Source organism: Austrofundulus limnaeus, unplaced genomic scaffold (assembly GCF_001266775.1).
Source record: "Austrofundulus limnaeus strain Quisiro unplaced genomic scaffold, Austrofundulus_limnaeus-1.0 Scaffold11, whole genome shotgun sequence".
NCBI classification, from domain to species: domain Eukaryota; kingdom Metazoa; phylum Chordata; class Actinopteri; order Cyprinodontiformes; family Rivulidae; genus Austrofundulus; species Austrofundulus limnaeus.
In genome coordinates, this window is record NW_013952413.1 from 1,489,001 (window position 1) to 1,507,149 (window position 18,149).

Here is an 18,149-nt window from a genome sequence, read left to right on the forward strand (position 1 = left end):
GGCCACATTTGGCCCGCGGGCCTTGTGTTTGACACATGTGGTCTAGAGATAGGTACTTTTGTAAAATCATTTTATGTTTTTATGCATTTCTAAGGCTACCTGTATCCTTGAAAAGAAACTCAACTGACCTATGGGACATCTTGATTTTTTTTCCGCCTTCAATGCTCGGATGTTTTTTTTTTTTTTTTTTTTGCACAATTCATTTGGGTCTTTGATGTTCTTGCAGAGAAGTGCCTTTCCTTTTATATAAGCCTTTGAAGTAGGTCTAGTTGCAGTGCATAGAGAGATACCACACTGTTTCTTGGCAGTACTTCGTGTGGTCACAGCGAGACACTGCAGCAGCACTGCAGTTTATTTTCATATTACTTGCTTAACCATTCCATTTGATGTCTTCTTTTAAACTAACCTGGAGCACCTAGAAGCGATTGTTTAGCTCTCAACATCTGCCTTACTATTCACAAGAACTGGACTTGATTGTTTGATGTAGGCGCTCAAAGCAACGACGCTTTCTGACCTCCTGATGAAATAGCGTCGTCTGCAGTTAGAAGTGGGCTGCGATGTGATGTATAGATCAAAAGTCAGCTGGGTGACTTTCTGAACTATGCACTTTGTACCACTAGAGAGCATCAGAGGACTTAAATGAAACATTTGAGAGCTTATTTGACATAGCTGAGCTTAAATTAGAGGATTTTTCAGTAAGGGTTTTGAAACTCTTTGTATGGCCAAATCAAAACAAATGTGAAGAAACAGTAGAAAATTGCTCACACTAAATAATACATTTCATTATAGTTGTTTGTATGTTTGAGGGAAGACAGTAAATCCAACTGTAGTGATGATGACAGCCAGTGAGTTAGCTCTGTTGAGCTGCATGTATCGCAGCATTGTGAAAGAAAATATAACATGATCTGTGGGCTGCGTGGACAGCAAAGAAGAGGCAGAAACGGGAGCATAAAACAACGTTTGAGCAGAGAATATTCAGCTGGATGGATGAACTGCTGTTTGAAGTATACCATGAAAAAGAGACCACTTTATTATGAAGGAGTTGTTTTCAGAATTATACATCCCATCACTGACGCTCCTCTGGGCTTTGATGAACACCACTTCATGATCAGTGGGAATGCTGATCACAAACCAAATGTCATTGGTGAAAAAAAAAAGAAAAAGTTAAGCAATCAAAGGATCACATGAGTCTAAGCCTAAAATTCTTTCTTGGGTTCTCTTTGAGTACTCTGTTTTTTAGTCTACATCTCAGGTAAATTACACTCGAAATTTCCTTGCCTTCAAATTCRCACACTTCAACTCAGAACGGCTTCAAGCAGCGGTCTTCACAGCAAAGCTGCATTTGTCTTCTTTGGCTTTGTAGCTCAAAGAGGCTTTTCAATCATTAATGCAATTTGTGTTTATTTTTTTATTTAAATACTCTTGCTATTCACGCATCACGACTTTGAGAGACTTTCTTTGATGATTTTCAAATTAGTGTCTGATTAGCCCAACACTCAACGTGCTTTGCCTTTTTTGAAATTTGCTTGGAAACCTAAAAATGAATTTGTAAGAACTTTACAGTTGCTGATAAACAACATATCAAAAAGAACCCTAAAATCATTTCATTCAGACTTGTGATCTATATTTGGGTCTTCGTAATCTTGTTTATGTAAGCTGCTTTCATTAAATATTTGTGCTGATAAAATATTCATTCCTGGACAAGAAGCCAAGTCAAAAAAGATTATGTCCAATAAATCTTAAATTTAGTGGAAGTAATAGTTGACTGCATGTTGTGGATACATTATCACTTGTAAATACTTGTTACTACATGCCCATGTCAATTACTCAAAAAATGGGGATGAAGCCCAACATGAATATCTATGCAAGCACAGCAAAGTAACCAGTAAAAAAATAAAAATAAAAAAATCCTATGACATAAAAAGAAGGAAATTAAAACCAGCTTGACTTTATTTATGTATAAACACAACATAATTACTGTTAATGACTTGTACAGACATATATTCAGTTTCTTAAAAAGAAACAAAACAAAAAGGAAAAAAAAACTGCATAAAACTCTTGGATAATTTACAAAACATGGTGTCCCTGTGATATCCAAGACACACCTGTGCTGCTTCACATCATCAAAAAGAGTTCCGTCACATCATTTCTGCACTTGTTTTCCACAACTACTACTGAGTATTTAAGCATCTTTTTTCCCCCCATTTAAAAGCATCTCAAAGAAAATAAGGACAGTTTGATGTTTACAGTGCTAAATCTGGTATACATAGTGGTTGTTTTGTGAGAATATTTTAAACATCAGAAGTCTCTGATTTTAAAAACCAAAAATTTTTTTTCAAGAACACTGCTTGCTCTGTGAATCCATGAGCCTGGTACTTCTAGAAAAGTGCAGATATGCATTATGTAAACATTTCCTCTGTTCCCATAACACTCCGTTAAGCCAAGCTTTTTTTTAATGAGAACATAAAAATCAAACATAAAACACCTACATAAGCGTAGCGTCTTGTTAAAAGCACTGTTGTTCCTCTGCTTCCGAGTCCAGAGTCCAGAAGGCTTGTGCTACAGAGGAACTCACCTGTAATTGCCATGTTAAGGCTTAGTGTCGTTGTACATTTATTCTCAAGTCTTTGGGCCACAATGCACAGCATTGCTTTTGACCCACTTTATTTCATTCTTTATTCTATTTTCATTTTTTTTATTTATTTTTTAATCTATTTTTTCCTTTTTCTTTTATCACCTTTTTTTTTTACAAAAGAAAACAACACCCAATGTACATGTCAGCAACTATTTCAGTTGCTTTTCATTTTGTCCGCTTTTACAGCCCTACCAAAACAAGTCTCTTTGGCAAACAATGCACCTCAAATTGTTACCTTTTCCCAATTTCACTTTGCCGAAGGAAATGAATGTTATTAGAGTTGTCTGCTAATTCTGGGTACTGCTCGATGGAAAGCACATAGTATCCATCGTAGCCCAAAACCTTTCCGCCGCTCAGTAGCTGCCTCTTTTCTCCTTCTGTCCAGGGGCGAACCCCTTCCTCGCCGTCTCGCACTCGTTGCTGCTCCCGGGCCCAAGCGCCCGCTAGAGCGCGCTGACGCGCCAGCTCAACGACCCGCGCTTTCTCCTCATCCACCGTTGAGCCATAGCGAATGTGAAACGCGAGAGCGCCGGCACGGATCTCTACATCCGCGAAACGGCGAGTCCGGCTGTCCATAACTGTGGTGGACTGAGACACCGTCACATTGACGCCGTTCTCTAGAGTTTTGTGTCCGCTGGTGAGGTGCAGCGCAGCTAGGTCCGAATCTGGAAGGCCCGGCTTGACAAAGTAGTGTGTGTCCCGTCCTTCGATGGTGAAATGGAGGTCTTCCAGATAAAAGGCGTTGTTGAGGATTGTTGCAACCTTAATGCAATCCTCGCCTGCCACGTTGAGTGTGTGAGTGTGGACACTGCCCTTGTAGATGGCGAACATAACAGCTCTTCCGATGGGAGACTTTGCAGCTGAGAACCAGAGCCAAGACTTTTCACCTCTCCGACCTCGGCTGAGATGGACCTCTGGCAGCCGCTCAAACGACAAGAGAGAATGGGCTTGTCTGGTTACTTCCTGCTGGACCCCAGAGATAGACTGTAGGAAAAGTGCAGTGAATCGTTAACGCCTGAACATGGCAGAGCCTGACTCTCCAGGCCATTTAAAACCAGCTACTGCGCTGCTGCTGGGTTTTTTCATCCCCGTCTAAGATAATAGTGTTTTCAAGCTGTGTTCTTAAGTCTAAGTAGATGAATCCCTGATGACATTTATTTGTGTGTGTATGTGGGTGTTTCAACCAAAGACGAAAAGCATAAATAGCATCAAAAGATGGTTATAACAGTAGCATCACCAGATTGTTGCATATAAAATTTGAAAAGATTAAAACATCTCCACCTAATAATTAAAGCTAGGTGGAAAAAAAACTCTTCTATTATAATAATTATGCAAATATAAACTAATTAATGTTGATATTCACAAAAAAACAAAAAACACTCAGGTCCAATTAAGAAATGACAGCTTCAAAATACCATGGTAAAAGAAAGAAATTATAGGGAGAGAAGCTCAAACGTTCTTGTTTTTCAGGTATTTTTAATCAATAGTGAGGAATTAATTTTACCCACCGGCAGATCATCCCAGAGTTGACTCTTCCCTAGTTCATAAGATGGCATGCTTAGATCAAATTTTGGAACTGGATACCCAGGAATAGTGTTGTGGAGATGAAACCCAAATGTTACAAGCCAGCTGTTAACATCTATAAAAGCAGAATATATAAATCAATTAAAATAGACAATGTATGACTTAAATAGCTTTGTATTAATGGGATTCAATATTTATGATGCCTAATAATTTGTATATTTCTGCACAATTTTRCAAAGACCAAGAATTCGCTATTTTGACATAAACAAGAAAATAGAATAACTGAATAAATTGATACACATAATTTGTAAAGTCAAAGCAAACATTAAGAATATTTATATGATTATAAAAACAAGTAATCTTTTTGGTAAAATAAATATGGTTAATAGTACATTCAGGTTCAAGAACGTTGAATCTTACCTGCAACATACTCTCTCAGTTCATGGACTTTGCTGATGGGGTTATTATTTCTGAACATGTACAAATTAAAAGGCGCTGGATCTTTGGCAATGTGTTTCCAAGCTGAGATATCTGGAATGGTCCACCTGCCAGACATTATATCATAATCCTGCTCTCCAAAGTGCAGCAGTTTGGTCAGCGGCTCATATAGTCCTCCATGAAACCCAAGCACCAGCTGGAAGTCTGGGTTAGAGTCAAAATATATCTCACCATATGCAGTGTACTGGAGCTGTTTGACCAAAAGTCCATTGCTGGTGAAGACAGCCAAAGGCGTGCCAGTGTTATCGCAAGCAATGTAGAACTCTTCTCCGCTGCTGATCTCCATAGCAAATAGGTGACCTTGGAGGTCATAGTAGAATGAAGTTATCTCCGAGCTGGAGTGATTGTACACATGAGTTATCCTTGCCGGGTAGCTCAGGTCTGCATAGAAGTATTGCAAGTGCTGGCCCAAGCTGCTTTTGGTTGACACTCTGCGACCAAGTCCATCGTAKCGATATTGAATTGTCCAGCCGCTGCTCTTGCTGTAGACCCGCACCAAGAGTCCTTTTGAGTTGTACTCAAAGATTTCTGCTCCTCGTTGACGAAGAAAACCATCATCGTCCATTCTGTACTGGATATCTCCCARTCGAGTGATACGGTCTCGCAAGTCATACCGCAGGGGCAGGAGCCTGGCACTGTTTCCAGCATTCAGCAAGTGTAGATTTCCATTTAGGTCATATGTGTAACGCCACATTACTTTTTCATTTAAGTACACAGTTTGAAGCTGGCCATCCACATCATATTCATAGCTGTACTTGGTGGTGTTGGCAAAGGGGCCAATTTTGAGCTCTCTTTTAGTGACTCTTCCAACATCATCATACTGGAACGTAATCCAGTACATCAGTGAGCGAAATATTTCATACTGGATCTCTTTGATCCGTCCATGTGCATCAAAGTGCTTTGTGTATGTCATGACTGCCGTAGATATGATTTGATTTATATCATAATAGATGACACCGAATTTTCCAAACTGTTCGATTTTTCCTGAGATGTCATCAAACTGGTATAGGTCGATGGGTAGGGGAGTTTCATTGATGACACCCTGAACACTGGTGACACGCAGGCTGCTGTCGTAGGTGTAATCGAAGCGTGCATTGACCATGCCATCCTCGCTGAAGCGAAAAATCTGCCGGTCCACCAGGGGGCCCACTTGCCGATACCGAATGGAGCAGATGAAACCCTCATTTTGCAGGTTGACGGTCTTCAGCACCCCTGCTGTCTCGTCGTAGGTGAAGCTGACCCTTGTGCTGTCATATAGGATCTCTGAGAGCTTATTCTGCCGACGGTACCTATACAGGACTCTACGACCTGTTCCAAAGTGGGCTACTCTTAGGAGGAGGCCATCTTCACTGTAGTCCACAGCGACTGAGGAGTTGCTCTCTGGTGGGTGATAAAGGTTCCTGTAGTAGCCCACTGAACGGATGGTCTGCATGGTGTAGCGGGCTACGCTTGGCATGGTGACAGCAGAAAGTCTTTCGAGTGAGTCGAACTCAAATATGTACTGACGCTGACTGTGGAGCAGGAGAACCATGGACTAGGAGGAAAAGAGCAAAAATACATAGATTTTTTTTTTCAGTCAGGTCACATAATATATGTATAATGCAAAGCAGAGTGAGCCAGACAGAATTTCCTGCTTTGAGGAGCAGTGAAACTGTGCATAAAAAATGTAGAAGGTAGAGAGAAGTGACACTTGTGAGACCTCAGCGACCAGTTATGTTGCACATCAACAAAACTGTCCACGTTAAAAAAATAGACAGAAAATAGGAAATTAAACATCACATAGAGCTTAGCCAATAAACTTTTATTGTATGAGGTAATTGCGTAGAAGACGGTGTATTTTTTTAAACATCTTTAACTGTAATTAAAAGGCACATCTACACGATCCAATCCCTTAGTACCTAGACCTGTTTGATCAATTTAGAGAATAAGAATTTAAGAGTGTGCTCTGTCTCACAAAGGTTCACCACCCTCTCTGTTAAAATGTCATGCTCAGTCATCCGTTGCAACACTGAGGTTTCCTGTGCTCCCTGAGTCCCCTGTGTTACTTATGTCAACGTTGACATGGCCTTTCTAGGTCACGCAATGACAGGAGGGAGCCAGAAGTGGATGATGAAAGAAAAAAAAAAACCTTTGCATGTTTTTGTTGTTGATCATTCTTGTTGCAAGTTTTAAAAATCACACTCCAAAAATGGTGAAGAATAAACATCAGAGGTTTGTTCTGTGTCATGTWTTGACAGAATGCGGGTTGCCATTTTTGGTTTCTGATCAAATGGTTTATTTGTGTTTTTAAAAGTGCTTTAAAATGCACTTAAAAAATAAATTATGTATACTGCTACATATACAGCAGTCATTGTAAAGATAGGAACAGACCTAAGTGGAAGAATTAAGATCCTGCATACAAAAATAAATGGAAACTAACTTCGACAAAGGAGTATAAAAGAATTGCAGTTATTTACTTTGGTAATTTTAATTAGGTTTATATATAGTTACAGTTTAGAGCATAAAATGTAAGCTTGGGCTAACATACCGAGAAAATAGGCAAGTTAAATAAAGGCAAAATGTCTGAAAAGATGCAAATTTTAGTCCAGTCTCATCAAAAATGTATGCCAGAAATCGTTTTCCTTATCACTACAGTGAAGTACAATTCTATCACTTATTCACATAACAACACTTTAAACATCAGTGTCACAAAATTACAGCTTAGATTTTTGGAATGTCAACACTGATTTGATATTATTTCCTATTAAAACAGCATTTCAACCTTATAGAATTTAAATTTATTAAGGTACACATATGTTCATATAGAGAAACTATTTGATTGGCTCTTCTACTCCATTATATGTGAAGGCTWTTCAAAACTAATGTCTCGATGTAACATACTGTATGTGCTTTTTGTGTTTAACACTGCATTTTTTTAACATCCAGCAGGGGGTGACCCCTGTGATTGCAACACATTCTGAAAAATCTTTGAGTGTGCGACATTTATTAAATACTAAATTCTATACGTTTTTCATTTTTAATCAGAACGCATGACGGTGACAAGGAGGTCTAAGCAAAGACGGTCACAGGATCACCTCCTGACCTGGAGCCTATTTTGGTGGAGTGTACTTTTTTTTCCTGTGCATTTGTGGGTTTTGTTTGGGTATTCTGGTATCCTCCCGCATATCAAAAGCAGGGGCTGCAGGGAAAACCAGAACATGAGGCAGAGATAACAGTGCCTGCAGCTCAGAGGAGCTGGGAAAGGAGGACGGGGAGACGTGGCAAACTTATTTCTGGTAGCAGAGCGAGATGGTTATTTTAACTTATTTATTTATTTTGTTTTTCAAATCCTATAGTGTCTGCGATGTAAAATAATTATGAAGGTGAGTTTTTGAAGAAAATCTGACATTTGAAAAAAAAATGTGATTGCCCTATATGTCCATTTACATGGAAAATGGGAAATTTGTTCAACTTGACATCTACAGTATGCTTCAAAAAGTGGTAGCAGATTTAGTGATTTAACCTATAGTTTAAAATATTCATTTTATTAGTTCAGTTCAGACCTTTGTTGTTCCTCAAGGGTAAATTTGATTGAAGCAATGGGTAAAAAGGTACAAGAACACCAGAAATAAGCCACCAAAAGCATACATGTCACACCCTGACATGTGTATGTAATAGCCTGCACACATAACACAGTAAAAGAGACATTCAAATAGTTATTTTATGTACTCAAATGTGTACTTTATTAAGTGTATTTTTTTAAGTTAAATACATTAAGCCACTACTACCTTAATTATCCTGACACATCACATACTGTAAACAGTGAAGAGACTGAAGGTTTCAATTTCCTTTGTGGAGATAAAAAATAGCCTGCTGCACAATATATCCCTGATATTATTTCTGCTGGTCATGCCATTTTCTCACCTGCTCAAGATAGGTGTAACTCCATATCTTCCCATCCGCAAACACCCTGGAAATCAGGCGACCTTGGCCATCATACTCMAGCTTCTCAGTGGTGGGACCTCTCTGCAGGGCACTGATTTGCCCAGTGCTTGTGCGGCTCACATTAACTGGCAGTAGTAGCTTACTGCTGGGCATCCACAGGACCGGGTGGCCCGCAGTGTCATATATAATTTTTAAYAGGAACTTCCTGTGGTCATCGTAAATCTTCTCTGTCCTCAGGGTGCGATCATAATCAACAGAGAGAATGTTTCGTCCATTCACCTGTGGGTAAGATTTAACAATGGATAAGATAAAAAAAAATTCCTCAAACTCCACTGACGTCTTGCAGTGACAATGTAATACAAATGTGCTATAAAAACGTACAACCAATGTGCATAAAGCTGCATCTTAAAGGACAGAAATCCTAATTCTGATATTATTGGCTCGTCTAGATGGATCTCAAAATTACTTTTAGAAAGACTTGCACTACAGTTGTCACAAAGATTAACGCCCCCCTCATAAGCCTCATTAAACTTAAAGCCACTCTGTAAATTGCTCAGGTACTCTTAAATTAAAAGCTCCTAAATTTTGTGGTGACAAAAATTACAGTGAGTCCATGTACCCACCCATGTTCATAAAATACCATAAATCATAAATCTGAGCCAGAGACTAGAAAGGGGGAGTACAAGGAGGTGGACTTATAGAAAATTAATGACCTTTTAAATCAAAGTAAAATGTTGTGCTTGTAAAATGTTTTAAATCAAAGGAAGAAATGATATATATAGATCTTTGTTACACCGGTATATAAATATAATTCAAAACCATATAGTATTRTACTGTGCATTTATTTTGCAACAAAACAATATGTATTAAACACTGATAGATGTTATATACAATAATTTACAAATTATTTCATCCACTTTATAACTGAAAAAATTAAAATACATTCTATTTAAACAGAAATGTAACTTTTTTATTTTTACATATGTGCTAACTTATAAAAATTAATTTTAAATCAACAACACATTGAAAAAGGTCTAAACAGGAGAATGTTTTTTTCTCTTCTTGCATAACATGTTTTCTACCTTTTTTTTCACAACACTAGGTTCATGTTTGGGAACAGAGGAGATCAATAGCTGTAATTACGAAAGCAAAAAGCCGGCGGTCACATGGCAAAGTGACTGCCAAGAATTTTATTGTARTTTAACCAAACAGACCTCAGAAACGTTTTTTACCCAATTAACAGAAGTGTATTAAGAATTCCCACACCAATTTTGGTCCATTATTTTGTTTTCCTGCTTCTCAAATCAATTTAGTGTCACATGTTTTRCAAGCACGTGCTGTGTAACGATAAGCCATTTGAATTTTATTGTTTTCWTTTGAAATACAGGTTTCACCTGCTACATTTCTGAACAAAAGCTTAAATAAAAGTGTCATTCTTATGTGGCTGTCTCTTTTTTTTGTGTTTGTTTAGGTTTTTCCTATTGGTTTCTTAATACTTCATAATATATATAAAATATATATCTAAAATATTTATACCTAGTTTGATATTTATTTATACTAGTGTTGGTTGCGTGTATGTATATGTGATTAATGTACATGTCTGTGTGTGGATGAGTTTTTCGCACAAGTGGGGAAAATTGTCCCAAAAAAGCAGCCTTGTGGGGACCGAGGCTACTTTATATACTGTATATATACAGTATATATACTAGTGTTGGTTGCGTGTATGTATATGTGATTAATGTACATGTCTGTGTGTATGTGGATGAGTTTTTCGCACAAGTGGGGAAAATTGTCCCAAAAAAGCAGCCTTGTGGGGGCCGAGGCTGCTTTATATACTGTATATATACAGTATTTATATATATATACACACACACACACACACACACACACACACACACACACACACACACACACACGATGAGCATATAGTGTTTTTTATTCTGTTATTATTTCTCCCCATTAAAATCTTATCTTATCACAAATTTGATGTAGACTATTTCACATCCTTTCAAAATACTTTTTAATTAACTAATATTTTCTTGTTTAATAGAAAATCATTGTCTTTTCCTTTGTCTTAATGTCATATGATTTCTGACATCCAAATTATTGAAATAATAACATAAAGCATGCTGCAATCCAAAAATGGCAATTTGTTCCTAATAASAGTTTTTACTTTTATTTTTTAGTTAAGAATGTAGATCTCATATGCCACTGATTATGTGTGCTACATCTTTCACAAAAAAAGAAGGATTTAGTAAAACAAATCCAGCCATACCCTTAGCTTGCGTCCAAACACGATAACTTTCCCTCTGGCTTGTTCTTTCCGGAAGCGCCATTCAACCAAGTTTTGCCCAACCTCTCCTGGCAAGCTCATGTTGCGCCTGGCGACAGTCGGGTTGGCAGCTCCTGTTAGGATGTGAGGCTCTGTTTGGTAGTGGGTGTCCATCCCATTGGCGTAGGTAATCCTCAGAGAGTTGTCATAGCCTACTTGATAGCTACTTCTACACTGGTCTATTGAAAAACAAAGTGAACATAGGAAAAGTCAGATAGAATAGTTAGAAACAATATTTATAGAATATATAAAGCAGTTTCTTGGGGTCATTAATGGCTTCATTTCAAAGAGCAAAAAAATCTGTTAGCGTCAGAAATTGGACAATCTTCAGCTAAAAAAACAAAACGAAACATGAATGATGTGAGGAAATAATTGGACCATCTGGCTGTGGGACACAGTAGAAACCACTTAGTAACAAGGTTGATGTGTCTCCCTGACTCTGACATGCCAGCCCACACACCCACAGAGTAATCATTTACACTGTCGAACCCTCTGAGTTGTAATGATACACGACTTTGGCTTACTCAACATTGCCCCGCAGACCCTTGAAACAATGACAAATAACGGCTGCTCCGTTCGGGAGATTAGCAACGAGGCCTTACCCTGAGCCAGAGTGTAGAAGGCGCGGACGCTCGAGGTATTCGTTGTGATGCTGATTTCCTCCTCCGTCAAGGAGCTTTCGATGTCCACCATCAAAGCACTGTATATGTCCGTGTACAGGTTATTCACCATTCCAGTGGGGAACGTCACATTCATTAGCCGACCTTCACTGTCATAGCTGTTTGACAGAACGAGCAATCAAACGACAAAAGCATTTATATGTATGAAGACTCCCAGCGCAATGATTCATTCAATTATCAACTCCTATAGACTCGAGTGAGACCACCGACTTTCTTGTAATTAAAATGTCACATTTTCTCTTCCTGGATATCTTCCACTTCTCGAGCACAAGTGGAAGGATGTTTGTAAAAAAAATGGCTTGGGCACAATCCAAATATTTAATATGAGTGAGTGACACATCCGCTTTGATTTGGTTACAACAACAAAACAAACCGAAAGAGAAAAAAAAAACGCCTTGTAATGAATTCATTTTTAATGATTGATGTGTCATTCTAATCACAACTGGCTGCCTCGTTGTTTTTGTTGCGAGAATATCATGCTTGGCGTAATGGGACATGACAGGGAATGACATAAGAGTAAAACAATCAATCACAGAGAGGTTATGCCACTAAAGCAAGCTAGAATAGAATAGAAGGTTTAAATTGCCTTTTTGTTTAATTATGCAATATGGTTGATTATTTGATTTGATTCGATTGGATCACCTTTAGCTTTGGTCATAGCCAATACAAGTAGAAGAACTGAAATGAGAACAAATGCAGCACTTTATGGAGTTATTTAAGTCTAACTAGGCTATTTTACAGATCTAAGGCAAATTTTATATTTAGACTTCAATTAAATGTGCACCCTTGAGCAATTTGCAGGTAAGTATTGTTACCCTTAATTKGATAAACTTGTACTTCGGCGAGACTATAATGAACAAGTACAGGCAAATGCATGACACAAATTCATTAACATGTTGTCTGCGTGTGTGCCAATAACACGAGGTTTAAATTAAAATATAATGCAGTATCAGCTGTAGCGGTATTAATAATAATGACAGGTTATGAGACAAAACAAAACTATTAAATCTGCAAGTTTGTTAATATTGCCTCCCCATTCCAGAGAGAACGGTGCACTTTTTCATTCCTAAACGTAATCTTATCTGCCTAAGCACAAATTACATCTGTTTACACAGTTTGTATTAGTATGCACAAAGTGGGAGGTGTGTTTTAATTTGCACTGTGGGCTGTTTCCATAATGAGAAGGCCTAAATAATATGAAACCTCAATCAATCAGACTTTGGCAAATGATATAAGCAGTTCCACGGAATGATCTTGCCAATGTTAATTATACTTACTCATAGAAAGTTGTCCAGCCRATCTCTGAGGTCTTGGTGGCGAGCAGGCCGTTGTTGCCGTGGTATGTGAGCAGCACGAGCTCCTGACCCTGAGCCGTGAGCGTTTTCAGGCCACCGTTGGTCCCCATCGTCAGCCAGATCACCTGGTTGTCTGGGGCGACGACGCGCACGGGCATGCGATTAGCGTCCCTCCGGATCCTCAGGGTGTTGCCGCTGCTGTCGGTGACAGCCGTGATGTCGTTCTCCGTGCTGTAGCTGAAGGTGTACTTCAGGTCGCCGGTGAGCAAGCTGGCAGTGTGCTGATGTGTGCCGTTGATGTCGAACATGTACAGCTCCTGGGCGTCGGGGGAGGCCACCTCGTACGTGCTGCCGCTGGACGTCAAAGTTGGCCCGTTTCTGGAGATGGCGCGGATACGGATGTTCCCCAGGTCCGCCACGTAGAGGGTCCCATCTGGAGCTGCCACTAATGAAGACGGACCATTCAGCCTGGCGTCTTTGGCATAGCCGTCTCCTGTCTGGTAACAGTCGCAGTTGGCATCGTTCTTGCAGTCGCAGTCAGAGAGAGCTCCAGCCAAGTGTGTTATCTCGCCATCCACAGAAATCTTCCGGATCCTGCTCATCTTTCTCTCATCCGTCTCTGCTATGTAAATGGCCCCGTGGTAAGAGATGGCAATGGAAACGGCCGATTCTAGCGGAGTCAAGTGCGCCCTTTGACCACCAGCCATRCCACGCTCCAGTCCGGCCAGTGGGCAGTGAATGGGTCGGCCCACTGCAATACTGACTTGACCGTTCTCTGTGATGCGCAGCACTATATTGTTGTCGAGTACATAGAGAGAGTTGTCCATGGGGCTAACTGCCAGATCTGTGGGCCACTCTAAAATCACCTGGAACACATAATATCATTTAATTAGTTCATCAGATCCCAACCATGTTATCAYAGAGAGGCAGTAAAAGCATGTTTTATTACCGTACATTAAAATTCTATCATTATTTAAGTCTTTTATTCTCCAGTTATTTTCAGTCTGTTGCATTGAGAAAGGTGCTGCGTATCACAGCACATTTTTAGCACAGTTTGGAGCGACTGAAAAAGTCATACGAATTCTCTAGTGTGTCAATAAACTTGGCCGGATGAAAGAAAAATGAATCCATACAGCCTGGATCTTGAAAGTGACAGATGTCGCTGTGTCAAGCATTGAGGAAAAATAAAGAGCCAGAGAGAACTACAGACCCTGGCCCGTTTCTAACCTCCGCAAAGCTTGCTGTGAATGGCAGATTGTCAGTGTCAGATAGTGACAGAAGTGGTAACATGCTGAAGTCTGTAAATCCTTTGTTGGAGATGTGTAGAGGAACGGAGATGTCGAAATCGTCTTTCATACACTATGTTGCTCTCTTTAATTAAGGTTAATAAAAAGAACAACGCAGTGAAAGGAAAAAAATGCATATATATTAAGGTTTAAATAACATATCAGCCATCTGAAAACATATTTAGCATTCTCTGACAAGCCCTGCTTTTATATCCACTTTACATAGAAAGTCTGATGGAACTTGGGTTTTGCAAATGAACCACTGTTGCTTAATGAGTACATATAACGAAGCATACACCTTTTTTAGCCTTGGAATCTCTAAGAGTGCAGAAAAGCTGAATTGAGTCTCTCCCAGTGCTGCATAAATATCTTTATATTATTTTTGGGTCATACTTTTCAATCCAACCAGGTTTCTCTCTATTTTTTCACATTTTCTGAAWGATTATGTCAAGTTATTAGCAACAGATTTGCCAAATAAAGTCTGGGCTTACGAACTATAATTTGTCTTTATTCTCCTCTCAGGGTCAGATTCTGGCTCCCTTTTTAAATAAATTTAAATTAAACACTTCTGCACTGCTATATCGTCGTAAAMCCCTCTATCAAGCTAGAGTGGACCGCTTTGGAAGCTGGAGGGGGGGCGGGGTGTAAAACACCTTGTTTGGATTTAAAGGGACAGCATCAAAACGAGTACACACCTCAGAAAAGTGGTGAAAGAGGGGCTTGTGGAGTTACAATAAGGAGAAATTAGACCAAAGATTACTGTTTCATTTTATATAAACCCCAAATGAATGATTTAAATATGAAAAAAAAAGAACTGACAGCAAGTATTGCTGCCTTTAAAGTTTAAAACAAATTGTTGWGCTATTACATATTAAAAGACCAGTAAAAAAAGGATGTCCCTTTTGATAAATGAAAAACAAAACTGAGTGCAAAACTCAAATGTAGCCTTTTAGTTAAATTCTTATTTTCCAAAGTGTTAGATTTGATACAACTTAATAAATATTTAGAGAAAGATTGATATTGGCCTGTTTAAAATAAATAATTAAATTGGCCGTCAACCAATGCTGTGCATACATAATCAATTTCCAAGCAGCAAAATGAAGATGCAACAGCAGCTGCTTTTACCAACTTACTGTAGTTCACAGTTTAGTTAGTTTATTTCATTTTTAAGTGAGAATGCTATATTATACAGCATATTATTTTGAAATGTACCAGCACTTCTAAGGATCATTTAATATACTTATTGAACTCTGTTAAAGGGGCAATATCATGTAAAAATCAACTTTTTTGAGTTTTATATCATGTTATAATGTTATACTCTCGTAAAAAAAACATGCTCAAAGCCTTGCTTTGACTCATTCATGCATGTCTGAGAAATCCTGCAGTGTTTTTAGGCAGCCATGCTGAGGAGCAAAACGACAGGTGGGGACCAGAAACGCCCCTGGGACGTGTCTTTAAGCTTCCGTCCCACCCCACACACCCCACCCATGACTCCTGCAGGCTCTCGGGTGAAAGTGAAACCTAACTGTCTGCTGAGCTCTCAACATTAGTTCTCACTCAGTGAAGCTCTTTTCAGAAATGCATTTTCAGATGCCAAGTAAACTGCATCATAGCAGCCCCCCCCCCCCCCCCCCCCCCCAACCTAAATGGGCAAAACGGAAGTGGAAGGTGGTTCTTAAAGAGACAGAGGCCAATTTCAAAGTGTTTAGAAGAGGAAGTGATGAGATGATAAGTTTATTTTCTATTTAAACATAAAAAATGCATTTTAATAACAACTAAAGGTGACATAGATACTTTATTATGGTATAGTATAGTAGTAACCTGAGAAACACATAATATTGGCCCTTTAAACAATAAAAAAATACATATTAGACAAAAAATTTGTGTTGTAATTTGGTCATTGGCTACCCTGATTTCTAAAGATCATCATCAGTCAATGGTCAACTTCTAGATATAATTTTTTTTTAAAGGAACAAAAGGATTGATACATGAATCTGTGTCTTATATAAGACCTAACTTCTTGTTGAGTAGCCTCCAACCCAGCTGTTAATGTCGCAGCATCTTTGCTTTCCTAATCCAACACTTTCAGGTTGATATTTGCAACCTTTGCACTTTTTAATTTTGTGCAAGCACTGACTCGGTATTTTAAAGAGACAATTGTGTCTGCGCCATGACATTCTTCGACAGATCTCAGATTAAGTGAAGTAACCCGTGTGACTCACGTAGAGCTTTGAAAAGAACACTGAGCTCTTAATTAACACCTTCCTGCTCCAACTGTGCAGYGTGACCTGGTGATGCAACCTCAGGGACTAACTTCACTAGCAGTGATCAATGATGTCTTGCAAATTAAATCAAAAGGGGACATAAAAATATATGTCTCACACATTAAGTTAAAGGATAATTAATCACGTTTTTATTTAGTATAATCAAGTGATATTGTGAGACAGAGCTATAATCCTGACTAACCGTTACAATCTGCTTGTCTGGAAATACTGTCTGTCAGTGAATAAAGAGCTTTTTTTTTTTAACGGCACAAATGAGTAGTCTTGGGCTTCAAATACAAAACCGTGTCATTAAAACTGTCAAAATGCTCTTAAATTGTATTTTTCCACAGGGTGATTAATAATACAACACAATGCCTTTAAGGATGTGTCAAGTTAAACTGCGCCGAGCCAGTTCCTCAGCTCGGATGCCCGAGGATCACACAGCCTCGCCAAAACCATGTCTCCTCCGACTTCTGCCAAACGACTTGGTTAATACGCAAAAAGTGACAAGCTTAAACATTTGTCTTCATGTTATGTGACACTCAGCTCCTGCATGTCCACCGCCCACATACACTCATTTGGATCGCTTTCGCTCGTGTTTACATGAAAAATTTTTATTTGCTGCCAAAGGAGATTTTAATTTTAGCTTTTTCTTTTTCATCGCATTTCTATTTATGTCATCACACAGCAAAACATAATTTATTTTCTTGGGGGTCGTTTGCCTTTTTTTAATGTATTTTTCTAATTAATTATTCATTTTGTGGCCTTGTATGTTTTCATCTGCATTGTGCTTCACAAACACAGCAACAATGTAAAATATAAACTGTTTAGACGGAAACAGTGCTACTTTTGTTTTACGCACAAATGCAAGTAGGAGGGTTTGATACTTTTATTTATTTATTTACTTTTTTCTCAACAGCTGAAGCAGTAAGGACTTCATGGTGTGAAAGCATCCACTTTAATGTGATAAAAGCTTTTTTTTCACCCCTCTTCATTATTCATCTTACATCAGAATTTAAACTCAACGTGAATGAAGGGAGAAAGAATAACGTTGAAGCATTGAAACCTGCGTTCTGTTTAAAATAATTTTTTCACCTACTGCAACAGGACTTGGTCATACTTTCATGTCACCTCATTCAAAGGTAAAATGTTTCGTATTTTCTTGGACAAAGCTGACCGTAGCCGTGCTCTGCCAAAGAAAAAGCTTTTATGTGCAGCCCTACAGAGTGCTGCCTTATTATTATGTGCAGTGTAAGTGTCCTCAATGATGACAATTACTCGTGGAACACTAAACACTAATTCAGCTCCGGCTTCATGAAAAYATGCCCTCCCAAAAACAGAGTAATTACTCTTCCCTCCAAATTATCGATTGTGACATGAAAACTCATCACGTTTTGGTCACTACTTCCTGCTTAAATCTCATCTAGCACCTTGAATATTTTTCCTCCTGTACTTTAAATGAATATCTCTGGTCCTGTTGACATAAAAGCAAAAGAAAAGCAGTCTACCATTTCTGTACCAAATAATATAATCTTCTATTTTACATTTGTTTTATAATTCACTATGCCTTTTTTTTACAATTATATTAGAACTGCAAATCTGCTTTTAAAAGTCTTTGTTTCATAATACACACCAAAAGCAGAGTTATAAAGTAACTAAGTACAAATACTTCTTTACTGTACTTAAATAGAATTTTTGGGTATCTGTACTT

The 18,149-nt window shown here is 38.6% G+C and overlaps 1 protein-coding gene across 1 annotated transcript in view; it reads right to left on the reverse strand.

Moving 5' to 3' along the window:
- Positions 1-1,928: 1,928 nt before the first annotated feature.
- si:dkey-237h12.3 (teneurin-3) overlaps positions 1,929-18,149 on the reverse strand; it is a gene marked incomplete in the record, with an annotated part of 271,624 nt that continues 255,403 nt past the window's right edge. The window contains 7 exon segments of the mRNA XM_014001975.1: positions 1,929-3,619; positions 4,144-4,274; positions 4,580-6,191; positions 8,561-8,860; positions 10,857-11,092; positions 11,516-11,691; positions 12,871-13,754. Of these exon segments, the coding sequence (XP_013857429.1) occupies positions 2,867-3,619; positions 4,144-4,274; positions 4,580-6,191; positions 8,561-8,860; positions 10,857-11,092; positions 11,516-11,691; positions 12,871-13,754 (4,092 nt within the window).